At 32.7% G+C, this 13845-nt stretch overlaps 3 protein-coding genes across 3 annotated transcripts in view; all 3 read right to left on the bottom strand.

Annotated features, from left to right (window-relative positions):
* Positions 1 to 787: 787 nt before the first annotated feature.
* On the bottom strand, positions 788 to 5075 carry LOC136414175 (putative leucine-rich repeat-containing protein DDB_G0290503). The gene is made up of 7 exons (XM_066398035.1): positions 5014 to 5075; positions 3760 to 4423; positions 3155 to 3426; positions 2584 to 2925; positions 2135 to 2355; positions 1551 to 1783; positions 788 to 967 (listed from the first exon to the last, which is right to left on the bottom strand). The coding sequence occupies exons 1-7, from the start codon at positions 5073 to 5075 to the stop codon at positions 794 to 796; spliced, it is 1968 nt and encodes a 655-aa protein (XP_066254132.1). The 3' UTR covers positions 788 to 793.
* Positions 5076 to 6216: 1141 nt separating this feature from the next.
* Positions 6217 to 10764, bottom strand: LOC136414025 (iron-sulfur clusters transporter ABCB7, mitochondrial-like). The gene is made up of 12 exons (XM_066397814.1): positions 10602 to 10764; positions 9830 to 10077; positions 9500 to 9669; positions 9284 to 9436; positions 8991 to 9134; positions 8668 to 8816; positions 8397 to 8571; positions 8183 to 8340; positions 7862 to 8025; positions 7488 to 7689; positions 6703 to 6906; positions 6217 to 6591 (listed from the first exon to the last, which is right to left on the bottom strand). The coding sequence occupies exons 1-12, from the start codon at positions 10752 to 10754 to the stop codon at positions 6340 to 6342; spliced, it is 2172 nt and encodes a 723-aa protein (XP_066253911.1). The 5' UTR covers positions 10755 to 10764; the 3' UTR covers positions 6217 to 6339.
* Positions 10765 to 11046: 282 nt separating this feature from the next.
* Positions 11047 to 13845, bottom strand: part of rau (RA domain-containing protein rau) — a 37785-nt gene continuing 34986 nt past the window's right edge. Inside the window, exon 6 of the mRNA XM_066397817.1 lies at positions 11047 to 13032. Within this exon, the coding sequence (XP_066253914.1) occupies positions 12739 to 13032 (294 nt within the window). The 3' untranslated portion in view covers positions 11047 to 12738. The remainder of the gene's footprint in view (positions 13033 to 13845) is intronic.

The raw sequence follows: 13845 nt of genomic DNA, 5'->3' as shown, positions 1-13845 counted from the left end.
AACAATAATAAATAATAATAAAAAATATTCGATAATTTTGTCCATGAGTGTATATTTTGAGTGGTCCGTAATATTAAAATGTAGATATTTTTCCACTGAAAATGCCACAATTAACTAAGTAAGTGTTCATGGGCTGTGCATACAAAGTGATTTTAAATAAAAGTAAGTTTTTTACGCTTTTCCTATACCTTAAAAGAACAATTAAAACTGAAATGAAAGTAAATATAATTCTTACGATACTTTTAGTGAAGCAAAACAATTAAAACTAAAACAATAGAGAATTTCAATGGAGGAAACCGATAAAAGGTATTAAAAAGTGGGCTGAATTTTTTTAATAAAAAATAACCCTTGATAATATATTAAGATACAAGTTTCGCAAGACAACCCATTGTTACACCAGGCTGTGCTTGTGCGACAAGAGACGAAACAATAAGTTTACCTGTTAACCACCTAAACAAAAGAACTAAAGTTGCCTCCAAAATTGAAACGTTACAGAGTTAAATGCTTTGGGGCAGTCTGGAAAGTGCAGAAAAATATTAATGCTGAACTCCCTATTTTTTTTATAAACATAGAATTCCTCATGTGCCTTTTCCAGGCACAAATTTACCCTCGTTTGCGATTTGATTTCAAAAGATCTAGTTATATGTCGTGTTACGACTAATTTTGGATTATGGGACGTGAAGGAGAGCTGGAAACAAGGTCCATAGTTTTTTTTATATTGGGAAAGTATATTATATCTTGACAACAATAACAAATTACAATATTCTAATATTTCTTTTGATTTTCATAGTCATTACATAATTGTGCCGTTGAATATCGTCTCCCTCACATTATTTTGCTTCGATTCTTCTATGCTGTCCATGCTATCGCCGTTGTCGATAGCGCGTAGCGTTGCCAATAACTTTGTTTTTTTCTCCAAGTTTATACTTTTTAAGCTTGGCTTCTTATCCGATAAATATATAGGCTCCTGAAATAATACAGGAATAATACGCCGTACTGCAAGCAATTTTTTTTAATTCACCAAAACTATGCGACTAAAATTTGTTATCTATTTTGGTTTGGTAAAAATTAATGAACTTTGTTGTGCAAGAAGCTAGCAATAGTCATCATGCTAAGAAAAAAAAACTGTATTATAACTGAAAATATGCCAATGAAAATTACGAAAATAATTCATACATACATAGGTATATATATGTCGAATAAGCACTGGTCGGTAAGTTGGGTGTATTTAAAAATTTGCTCAAAAAAAATACCACCTAGATGGGTCTACCTTCAAAATAATTAAGTTAAAATTTTTCAACATTTTTGACGAACCAAAAAAACTGATAGTGGCAATCATTTTTCTACCAAAAATTATCTGAAAATGAGCATTATATCGAGATGTTTATCTTCATATTTATGCGAATTTTTCCAAACTGAGTGACGGCTACTGGTTATATTTTGAATTTTGTCAATAAAAGATACTTTATTATTTGAGTTTTTTTTCAAATGTTAGCTCATAACGTATTCTAACGTATTTACGGATCTAGAATTTTGCGAACCACACTTACCTCAGTTTCGTTATCAATCTTGCAAGTGTCTGCTAAAACACCATTCACCATATTAATATGATTATCCATGTTAAAAAATGTTTTTATTAATTTTGATTCCCTAAGTTCGAGTTCTTGTAACGCATTGGACAATTTCTTATCATTATTCATTAACAATTCTAAGCTATCTTGATAAAATGGTATATCTTGCGATGCATCATCAGATTTGAAAGGAGCTGGTTCCCGATTAATACCTGAAGATTAATTTCTTGTAGCAACTGTACTATTCATGAAAATATAAAAAAATGACATTTCTGAGAACATGAGATATCAGATATTGGTGTAAAAAGTTAGGGTCAAACCGACGGTGTCCAAATGACAAAGTTATGCCAGAAAATTCTAACTATTGTTGGCCTGAAACTTTCCAAAATTCGATGGTTTTTTTTTTTTATTTAAAATCTTTTCATTTGTGAATAATATAAAATTACCACTTTCGTGTAAACTTGTTTCCTTTGGCATTTGGTATGGTCATCTACTCTATACTTACCGCAGGACTAAATTTAGATCTAAAAAAAAGTTAAAGAAACTAAATCGGTATAACTTACCCAAATTATCTACATTTAATAGCAAATCTGAATCCAAATCTTTATCTATTTTTTCAATATTCTCACCAGACTCTGTACTTTTCAATGAACTTGATCTGCTTTTTAAAGTTGTAATATTGTCAACAAGTTCTTTTCGGATATTTTGCTTATTGTCTGTTATCACATCCTCTAAATGATTACCAGATATTTCGAGACTTTTATCCTTTAATGTCTTTTCGATCCTATGACAGCGAATATTTTTGGTTAAATTAGTGTTAAAAACAAAATACGTAAGTAAGTGTAAGTAATTATTCGTAAAGGGTAAATACTTTATGATTAAAGGTCCTTGCTACTTTTGTACACATAATCTCAGAATTCAAAGGCCTAATTCCCTTGCCAAAAGTATAATTTTCATAGAAACTATTAATAGTTAAACTACTATTTGTTTTGGGATACTTAATAGCATTTACCTCGCAAAATCTTTTAAAGACTCAAATTCCTCATTTGTTTGACTATTAAACTTTGTCATAACATCTTTTTTATCAAGAGTGTTTGGTCCTACGAAAACGGAATCTTTGAATTTAGTTTCCAAATCTGTTGCATCATGTTCTATGTCATCTTGTCTTCGCCTACAATTCTCCTCCAAGTGCACCAATTTTTCTAATCGTACCGAACTGTTAGGTCTAGATTTTATGTACTTTGAACCTGCGATTTCAAGGCGTTTTAAATCATCTGCACCATAATAATTATTGGGAAAAACCTCAGAGTTTTCATGTGGTGGAAGTGAATTACTAACAGATTCACTGGAAAGCCTAAAATAAAATTATAAAATGGCAAATTAAGGTGCAAGTATTGAATCTAATATTTTAGAAAGAAATAGACTGGGCGATATTGAGCCAATTTTGGGTAATTTTTCCGTATAAAAATTCAATGACATATGACTAAAACATTCTTCATAATCCAAAACTTTTAGGATGCCTAGTCAGGGTCTTTTTTCTTATTTTTGGGGCAGTATAGAAAAATATGTTTTATCAATATTACCTTTGGCGAATATTTTGCATGGGTGCAGTAATAACACTAGTTTCAGAAGCAAGTCCTTTCTCACTGTTTCTCTGTAAAACATCAGGTTCTCTCTTATTAGCAGATCCGTTAAAAAGCGGTTGGATCTGAACTTTAGTGACCGGATTTTGAGAATTTAAATTGTCGTTTCTGTAATTTCTCGTCTTCACTGACTTCCAAACATTTATAGGTAAATAATCTCTAGCTAACTTGACAAATCTGGGGTTACGAGGTCGAACCGTATTGCACTTTGCCTAAAATAATTTTATTAATCTAAAGCTATTGAAAAATATACAAATTAATTTTTTCACTGCTTGCTTTAAAATACATTATTATTAAATATATTATTGACTGTGGAGAAAGTTTTCTTTCTTTTTTCTAAAACAATTCAATATAGCACGTTAATAATGATACTTATCATTGTGGTCAATTAGCTCGCTAGGTAAATAATTTGCCATTATTTACGTAGCAAGCTAATCAGCCACGATAACGTTATCATCTTCGCTGTTTTGTTGTTATGGCTACCACATAAATGAAATGTCAGTGTTGACATTATGATGATCTTCTTTGAACCTTGAGCCACTCACCTCAAGTAAATGGTTTAATAAGTTGATCTCCTCTAAAGCACCCACCAATTCTTTTTGAGTCTGCCTGTGCTTCGCAATCTCAGTATTTAGCCGTTGTTTGAAAATTTTGCTTTCCAACATCAGCTTCCTATTCAAAACAGTAACCTGATTTTCGCATTTCTCCAACTTTATCTTACAATCATTGAGCATCTCCCCCAGTTTCTCCCTCTCTATCAAGTGTTTATCTCTATCCAATTTCTCCAAGTGAATCAGTTGTCCCTTAGCCTTCTTTAACTCATTTTCTTTTTGCTTCAATTGTGCTGTGAGACTTCTCACAGTAATCTTCAACTTCTTACTTCCCTCCGTTAATGCTCGCACTTCTTCCTCATGTGAATGTATAAGACGTGGAAAATCCGCATTGGTGCTTTCGTACTTGGATAAAACAGTGTCTTGCCTTTTCTGAAGTGTTTTTAAAGTTCGATTTTCACGAGCGACTTCTGATAAATGATAATTGGCGTCGCTTAGTTGACTTTGAAGTTGTTTAATCTTCAGCATAGTTGCAGACATTACCCTTTGCTTAACAGGAGTAAAATTTGACGTTCGCATTGAGTAGAGATTTCTGGGTTTTTTATACCTGGCAAAGCTGCTCGAGGTGGAACTGCAGTTCGTGCAATATGACTTACTTCTGAAAAAAAAAGGACTGGGTATTGTAATTCGATTCTCAACATCACTAGAACTGTTGAAAATACCCAAATGATTAAATGGAGGGAACATTGAATATTTATGAGAGGCATTTTAGAATCTACAAAATTCTAATTTTGAAAGATATTATGCAAAACTCTTTTTGTTTCTTTTCTGATTTAAATTGCAATAAGCATAAAAATTTAAAGCAAAGATGCATAAGTTTTTATGAGTTACGACATGAAAACAATTTTTCCATGATACAACGTTTCAGTTTTTTCAATACCGTTATCAATTCCTTTTTTCTAATACAGATATTAGTTTTTTTGTAAAATTTAAAAAATTCGAGCCCGTATTTAAAAGAAAATAAAGTTAATAATGATATGCAACATAGAGCATATATTTATCGACAATTAAGTTCAACAATAAAGGAGAAGTACGTGAGATAGTTTAAACAACATAATTGAAAATGAGGCATAAATCACATACTTGGAAATAAGACATAAGCTTTCTCTGCGAATCAGTAAATAGCAGCTAAAAAACTAAAAACACCTTAACTGCTGATCACAAATTTTTGTTTCCGTCTCTACTTACAAGTTATCTTTCTGGATTGACTTTCTACACGAAGCATTACTTTCACAGTCGTGTGACATCATTTTTCACATTTTCAACTATTGAATTCGAGGACTAATTATAAATTAATAGTAAAAGTGTGACCAGTATTGTATTTTCCATCAATTAGTTTGTATACAAACTTCAAAAGGTTACTAAGCAACCGTCTAGCAATTTCTAATCGATAATTTCTACATTTGCGTTTTAGCACACTATACTTAAAATTAATAAAATCCATAAAATACGATTCATATATAATAATGTGGCTCCTATATGTATATGCCATTGCATCTTACTAAAAATCTCGGCGCGCCATGAAATATGCAATGTTTTTCCTTAAATAAAAGACAGTCACAGTAGCCTAATCTAACCAATGGCTTTAGTCAGAAATTCAGCAAATATCAAAGCATATGTAAATGAATCACTTTATTTTTTTTTATTCATTAGCACGTCATACTCGTCTGTACTAATGTTTTTGGGACATCCTGTATAGCTAAAAATTCTATGCTAGATTCTGCAATTTTCTTAAAAACATGCAGTCAGTAGCATTAACTAACATATCAGAAAATTCGACACGTGTATGTAAAAGAAAGCAATAAATCACTCGGTCAAGCACAATAAACCCATTTTTGTACCTCTGTGTTTTATCCAGGGAGGGCGCCCACCAGCCATAACGCCTTCTTCGGCTCTAGTTATTTGCCTCTAACAGACAGCCCTTCATGATGTCTTATTAACCGATCTAGATAAACGACTTTAATCATTGCTCTGGCAGCCCTCTGGACCTTACAAACCACATCTCTATGACTGATCTATGTCCAAGGGCCTTTCAAATTTTGGCTTAGTTAGCTTTTCCCGCAGATTGTACACTCACACGAACTCGCCTTGGTGGAAATAGCGGGTTATTAATTTAAAATAAAATTATTTGAACTATGTGCCGTACCGAAATCAAATATCGGAAATAATTACTTCTAATTCGGAATCTTACCCGATCGTTTTCTAAACAATGCGATGCCGATACCCGATCTAGACATTCCAGAATTCCAGGAATTCCAAAAAGCCTGCTATTTCTCCGACAATCTTCCTTCAATACTTCAAATTAAAGACAAGGTTTGAGTAACAATATTTTATTACAAACAATAAAGTAAATACATTATGTACATATTCATAAATTAAACCTTTATGTATAAGTTGTTGGGCAAATGCTTGGTTCTCCCTTGTCAAATATAAATTAAACATTATTGGTACTCATTCAAAGAAACAACATTCTTCACGACACTGACATATTTACAGAACTAAAGACTGATTTGATTAAAGTGATCGTTCAGAGTTTTTAGGATTTTCGAAATCGAGATTTTCCTTATAAGAATGATTTTGAGTTGACCACAATCGATGGTACAAGCTGTCAACATTTTTTAAAAGTTCCTGATGGGTTCCTCTTTCGCTCACTCGGCCATTTTCGAAGACAAAGATTTCATCGACATCCATGACGGTGCTCAAACGATGAGCAATCACAATCGAGGTGCGCCCTTTGGTCGCGTTACGCAATGCTTTTAAAATATTCTGTAAAACAAAAACAAAATTGCATAAAGACAACCCTCTTAGTTCAACTTTCAATCTTTTTTACACGAGAACAAAACTAATTATTTAAGAGATGTATTAAAATTTACTTACATGTTCGGTTATAGAATCCAAAGAACTGGTAGCTTCGTCAAAAATTAAAATAGGAGAATTCTTCAAGATTGCCCTTGCAATTGCCACTCGCTGCTTTTCTCCTCCCGATAATTTAAGGCCTCGTTCACCCACTTGAGTTTGATACCCCTTAGGCCACTTCATGATCGAATCGTGGATTTCGGCCAGCTTGGCAGCTTCAATAACCTACCAATGTGCGAAATTTTCTACCTACCTTTCTCTTAAATATGGCAAAATAAAAATTTAATAAACAAAGATTTAAAACATTCGGGAATATTTAATGAGTATTTCGCGGAACTTTTGGCCAGTTTTAAAACTGAGGACCCAAAAAAGAAATGTTCGAAAAGCCCATTCCAGATTGCTAAGAAGTGTTTATAAATTCTGCATAGTTTCTGAAATATACCTGAATAGAAAAAGTCAAATTCGCCTTTATTTCAAGAATTGCAACATTAATTTTGAGGATCTTGAACTATAATATATAGAACAATGATGTACAAGAGGGTTATTTTTCAATACATTTTTAGTTCACTTCAAAAGCAAAGAAATAACCATTTCAATTGGAACTAATTTCTTAGATTTTTTTTAAACACCTTCAAGTTTCTGAAACACCAATAGGCAAATTAGTATTACTCGCCAATATTCATCGATTATTTCCAAATTTTTTTGCAAATATTGTACATACATTTTAGGGAAGTTACTATATCTAGTCTGTGCGCAATTTAAATGAAATTTTATAATTTTAAAATTAAAAACAATGACTAACGTACCTCTTGTTCACTGGCGTTAAGATCGCCATAACGTAGATTATGAAGGATTGTATCATGGAACAAGACAGAATCCTGAGGAACAATCGAGATTGACTTGCGCAAACTCTCTAAATCCACATCGTTAATGTCTTGTCCTCCGATTAAAATGCGCCCTTTGTTTGGTTCAAAAAACCGATATAAAAGCCGAACCAAGGTTGTTTTTCTGAAAATTTAGAAAAAAAACTTAGGCATAGGAAATATCAATTAGTAATTTGTCGTTTACTAATAGCACAAGGTGATTTCCAAATATTGCGACAATTACAGTTACGTTCCATTAAAATTAAGCAAAAATTTAATAGTAAAGTATTAAATTCAAGACTTAGATATTTACTTACCCCGATCCAGATCCACCTACGACTGCGACCTTCTTGCCCGGTTCTATTGTCAAATCGAGACCATTCAAAATGTTTTTCCCTGGCCCATATTCAAAGCTGACTTTATCAAATACAATTTTAGATGTTTTACCATCGACGTGCAAATAAGGAGCATGTGGTTTATTCTGAAAGAAAGGGTAAATCTTATGTAAATAACAAATTACCTTCAAATTTTTTTAAGAAAAAAATACTGTAAATAATATATATCTACTTAACGACCTAAAACACTGTAAATCGAGTAAAATAATAAATGGACAATACGAGCATTTCATACATTTTTACCTTAATTTGGGTGTCCATTGCCAACAAAGTAAACATTGTTTGCATATCTATAAGAGCTTGCCTCACTTCTCTGTACACGCTGCCCAGAAAACCCAGTGGCACTGACAATTGAAATAGAAGACCGTTTACCATTACTAGATCACCAACAGTCAAATTCCCTAAAATAATAAACATAAAGGGCCACCGAAACTTGGTATCCCGTTATTTTTGTTACCTTTCAATATTTCGTTCGCTGCAAGAACCATAATTCCACTTAATGCAGCACTGAATATCGCATTTTGGCCAAAATTCAATAACGCCAAACTTGTGCTTGTTTTTAAACTCGCATCTTGATATTTTTTTAAAGACATATCATATACGTCTGCTTCATATTTTTCATTATTGAAATACTAAAAACAATTTCCAGAATAAAAACTACAGGAAATGAATTAAAAGTGCAAAATTTGAAAAAATATATATATTTAACCAGAAATACTGTTATTTACCTTAACAGTTTCATAGTTAATTAGAGAGTCAATTGCTTTGTTCCCTGCATCATTTTCTGCTTTATTCATGTATATTCGGAATTTAGTACGCCATTGGGTAACTGCCAATGTGAACGCGGTGTATATTGCCACACAACCTACTGATATGCCTAGAAGAAAGAGCTTATGATTATAATCTTAAAATCTAATGTATTGTACTCTTTTAAATTAAACTATTAAATAACGGAGTTGCCTACATTTGAGACATTTTTATCAAATTAATTATACATATGTATATCATCCTGTATAATATCTAATAAATGTATCAGAAAAAAGATAAGTACCAGCAAAAGCAGCACCGCATTTCACTCCTAAAATTGTTGAAACTAAGGCGAGTTCAAATATAGTCGGAACCACATTGAAAACCATAGCTGTTAATACAAAGTTTATTCCTCTTGAGCCTCTATCAATTGTCTTCGATAAGGCCCCTAAAATGCATATATTTTTAAACACAAATAAATCCAAATTTATAGGCTATTTCCTGAATAAAGAGCTATGATAAATTATGATAATCATCGACTTAAATTCTACTTTAATATAAACTTTTTATATTTATGACTAAATGTAAAAATATTACCTGTTTGTCGGCTCAAATGGAAAGATAAATCCAGGTTATGTATATGCAGAAACACATTTTTTGCGATTTTTCTTATTGAATGTTGTGCAACCTTTGCAAATACAGCATTCCTCAATTCATTAAAACCAAGAGCAGATGCTCTGGCAATACCATCTGTAGTGAAAAATTTAGAAAAAGGATCATATATGATAATTATTGGAGGCAAAGATTACCTACAGCCTAAAAGTAAACTTGTGAGTACAGTGGCGACAGTTTCTGGTGCTGAATTCATGGTCAAAATGGATCCGGTCTGCTCATTTAAATAGTCTACGGAATATTTAAACATAAAGGGCACGCAGACGTTTAATAACTTCGCTCCTACCAGCAGGGAAACGGCTAATTTGACTCTAAAAAGTGGGAAAATACTATTTAAAAACTTCAAAAAAAACCTATGTTCTACTGAGACTAATTTTTGCTATTGCAAATTTAACTTCCTTTTTTAATTTTGTTCATCCTGATCAAAAAGGTATTTGGGTACTGATATCTGGCCAACAGATCTAAACTTACCTATCCCTTATGTCTTTGTTGTCTTTGGGCCAAATGTATTGCAACATGGCAACTATCATTTGAGTACCAGTTACTGGTTTGCCACCATCTAGGGATAAAGACTCTCGAGACAATGTTGAAGCACCTGGATGAAAACATCCTCGAGCAGGTTGACTTTTAGGTAAATTTGAGTTGGGTTTGTTTAGTGCCAATGACAATACACTTGCACTGACCTTAGGATGCTCCTGTTCAGTTTGCGAATTTGCAGACTAAAAATTAATTTATTTGCCTATTCAAGTTTAGAAGTTAAACCTATCATAATTATAAGGTACAATTAATATTTAAAATAAGTAACATTAAGTAATAGTGGAGCAATATTCTTTGTATTATTTGGTTAGAGGTAACTAAAATTGTGAATAGAGTACTTTGCATTTTCTAATTGCATTGAAATAGAAGACCAACTGGACTTTCTATCAAAAACATTATCAATGTTTATTAGTTGACTCTAGATTTCATATTAAAAACATGGAAAAGATCATCTCTTTTAATAATAGGTAGCTTAATATGTTCAGCTTTAATTAAAGTTTTAACTAGATTTAATGTTATCATAATGCCTTAAATATTATATATAACAAACCTATTAAGCAACAATAACTTGCGGTTGTCTGAAGGTTTGAAGTGCTATTTCTCTTATCTGAATACGTGAAATCTGAAACAGCTTCAGTAAGTAAACTGAAACTGGCTGCACATCGAGACCTCCTAAATAGGATTAAGTTAAAAGTATTGAACTAACCTGACTAAGGCAGCACACAGAAGGGATCCTAGAAACAAGACGACTTCTTTTTGAAGTTAAACTGTGAAAATTTCGTAATTTTAGATTGAATTTCCAAAAGTTATTTAACAATTTTAGATTATTAACCTCACATAAATATAGAACCGTCGCCATTTTAACTGACACTGACATTGACCCAAACAGATATAACAAATAACAAATGACAATGTTTTCTAATACGACAACAGTATATTCTTTGCAAGTAGTGAAACAAGAAATGGCAATGCCGCATTTGATGTCGTCGTTATTGAAATCTGACTCTATTTATTTACTGTTTTGTTTTTTTCGAGCTATTTCACTATTGTTTTATTAATATTTTTTCAATTTATTTATTCAGTGTCAATACGATCTTAAATTATTATCATGATGGTTGGGCATAAATAAACAATAAATATACTTGATTGCAAAAAGAGTACATTTATTTCTATATTTCACATTCCTGAATAGTTTATTAGAGCTTAGATTTCTATGTACTAAATCTTTGGTGTAGCAATTCATATATTATATTTTAGTATACCTATTGATATGAATACTTACAAAATATAAAAAGTGTGAATATTATGGAATTTCAAACTCACAAGTAGCATAAATCACACATACGTACATTGGACCGACAATGAAATTTCACTAAAAAGCAATCAAGACGACTTCACAACGAAAACTATGTCTGCATATATTCCCGGCATGTACAAATGGGAGGCAGATTGAGTCTAAATTAACATTCTTGTAGTTTTTGCAATTAAATCGAAAATTGAAAAATATGTTGGTAAATACAGATACATATTTTAAATATGAGTCTATATAGATACGAGCTTTAAGGAACATCCTTAAATAGACTATTTTGGTTTCACCTGAATTAACAACTAATTGACCCCAACTAGTTTACTTACTGTAATACGCGAAGTGGCAATTAAAAAAATTGGGAATATACTGGGTTTCTGTTATTTGACATAGAAACCGGTCAATATTTACATTTTGCTCCTTGAGAGGCCTTGCCATCGATCATCGCTTTATTGGAGCGTATATTCATATTAATGCATCTCTTATTCCTTATACAAAAACTCCGTCTTCTACATTTTTTTAGTGTCGACGTACCGTACGAATTACACAAACAGGGTAAAATGCGAATTGTCGTTTACATAAAAGAAACACAAATATAAAACGATAATACCTAAATTATTGAGAACTAAAATTAAACTAAAAGTAGCAAACATTTTTCTCATCTTTGGTTGCGACCTATCTTAAAACAATAATAAATATCACAACAACAACTAAAAAATACAAGAATTATTTACAATATAAACATAACACTTAAATCATTAATAAAAGTTTAAAAATGAAGACTACGCACACAAGTGTCAGTTGAAAAATTGAATTTATCGACTTGTGAGAATAAGGTGATTAATTTTTGCATGTCCGTAGTTTCTCCAAATTCTTGAACGATTTGCTGAGTGTGTTGTACAAAAAATTATAAATTGAACCTTTAGAATTGAAATGTGCGAACCCAAATGTTACATAAGTAATTAACAGTTGAGAAAACTAGAAAAGGGAGTCTAGAGAAATTGGGTGGAACAGTTTTCGTAAGGCGTCAACGGTGTAAGTGGAGCTGCAATGAGGTTTTCTCTGCCCCAAAAAAGACTTGTTTAATATGAAATTTATTTTATGAATAGAACACGATTCGCCATTAACAGATTTTAATCAAACACGCAACGAATAGCTCCAGAACCCTGAGATTTTTTAAAATTTAAAATTCAATTTTTTTCTTTTTTTAAAGTGAATGAGAAAGGTCAGTAAATTCCCGTTGAATCAACTATAAGCTAACAATTACTACCACCAAAAACTATTAAAAAAATTTCACAATCTGTTCACGAGCTACAAAGGAAAGTGCACTTTCCAAAATTAATTGACGACTTTTTTAAACACTCTTTGAAATTCGCTCTTGTGAGCGTTGAGGTACCATTATGATTCATCAATCATTTCTGCCTTTACAGAAATAAATCAGCGCGCTTACCATCCAACATCACCAAATAAACATAATTCTAAGTCCTCCCGACAGTGCTTACAGTAAATGTTTGTGGTGCTTGCTGCCCTATCTCTCCTAAATGTAAAAGTAATTTTCGTAATCCGCGTAAGAAGGTTGACCATTTTCACTTTTCTTTCCGATAATAGTGTTGTTTTCAAACACTTTCAGTTCAGTATTCAGATTTTTCACAATCGGATTGTCCTTAAGCTGGGCACTGGATTTGCTCGGTTTTTCTTCAAGGGTTTTATAAGGAACTAGAGACGTTGATGATTTAGATAACTGGAGAAGTTTGCCTTTCGGGCTGGCACTCGGCGTTCCTTTGAACAACCTGGAAGCTGGCAGGGGTGGCAACTCGGACACCCAGAATATCTGAAAATGTTGTAAAGAATGTTTTAAATTTCATCGAATCGTGAATATCTATATCTATGAGGCGCTAGCCAAGCAATGGTTACATTTCAAATTGCAAGCTTCAACATGCTTACAACAAGAAAAAGTCGACAGAAATGACTCTCCATTTATTAGTGTACAAAATAGAGAACGCTTATCTAGACCGAAAGGTGGTGCATGCCCTCTTTGACATAGAAGCAGCATTTCATGCAACAAGGACCGACAACATTAACACTGCCTTCCTTATTGCTCGGGGAACCCCAGCTGGCGATATGGACCAAATCAATAGCTACTTCACAGTAGCAAAGTAACGATATCTCTGGAAGATTACCAATAGGAAATTAAGTTCAAGAATCACATGCTCAAATTCTTTCCCATCCACGACTATAAAACGGCCTCCCAGGCCGAAGTTTTCGCTGCACTTGAGGTAGTCACCCAAGAGGAAATAACTCAAAGGACAGAACGATCAGGATTTACTTTTACCCCGACAGGTAAATCTTTCTACCAGTTTGCTGCAGAATCAGGATGAATTGAAAGCTCATTCAGGAATACAACATTCTTGAGAAACTGGCAGATACAAAGAGGTATCTCTCTATGTATATCTGTCCTGGGATGGCTGGGTTGGATCTCGAGTTATAGAGGCATTGCAGGAAACGAATGGGCCGATGAGTTAATCACGCAGGTTTTCTCACTTCAAGGGACAAAAGGCCCACATGAAATGTAAATTTGGGAGCAAAAAGTGTTCTAAAAGGCTTAATTGCAGGGCAACGAGAAAGATACAACAAGAATACGAGC

The sequence above is a fragment of the Euwallacea similis genome, chromosome 16, assembly GCF_039881205.1.
Source record: "Euwallacea similis isolate ESF13 chromosome 16, ESF131.1, whole genome shotgun sequence".
In the NCBI taxonomy this organism is placed as follows: Eukaryota; Metazoa; Arthropoda; class Insecta; order Coleoptera; family Curculionidae; genus Euwallacea; species Euwallacea similis.
Note: the sequence above shows the minus strand (reverse complement) of the source record. Positions and strands in the feature narration are given on the sequence as shown.

Excerpts from the sequence above, each read along its gene's own strand:
- LOC136414175 (XM_066398035.1), bottom strand. The coding sequence starts at position 5,075 with ATGATGTCACACGACTGTGAAAGTAATGCTTCGTGTAGAAAGTCAATC. Across the intron at positions 2,356-2,583 it reads TCTTTAAAAGATTTTGCGAG|GATCGAAAAGACATTAAAGG; the intron begins GTAAATGCTATT and ends TCGCTGTCATAG. Across the intron at positions 1,784-2,134 it reads ATTAAATGTAGATAATTTGG|GTATTAATCGGGAACCAGCT; the intron begins GTAAGTTATACC and ends ATTAATCTTCAG.
- LOC136414025 (XM_066397814.1), bottom strand. The coding sequence starts at position 10,754 with ATGGCGACGGTTCTATATTTATGTGAGGTTAATAATCTAAAATTGTTA. Across the intron at positions 7,690-7,861 it reads GTAGGTGGATCTGGATCGGG|AAAAACAACCTTGGTTCGGC; the intron begins GTAAGTAAATAT and ends CTAAATTTTCAG. Across the intron at positions 6,592-6,702 it reads TGGATTCTATAACCGAACAT|AATATTTTAAAAGCATTGCG; the intron begins GTAAGTAAATTT and ends TTTGTTTTACAG.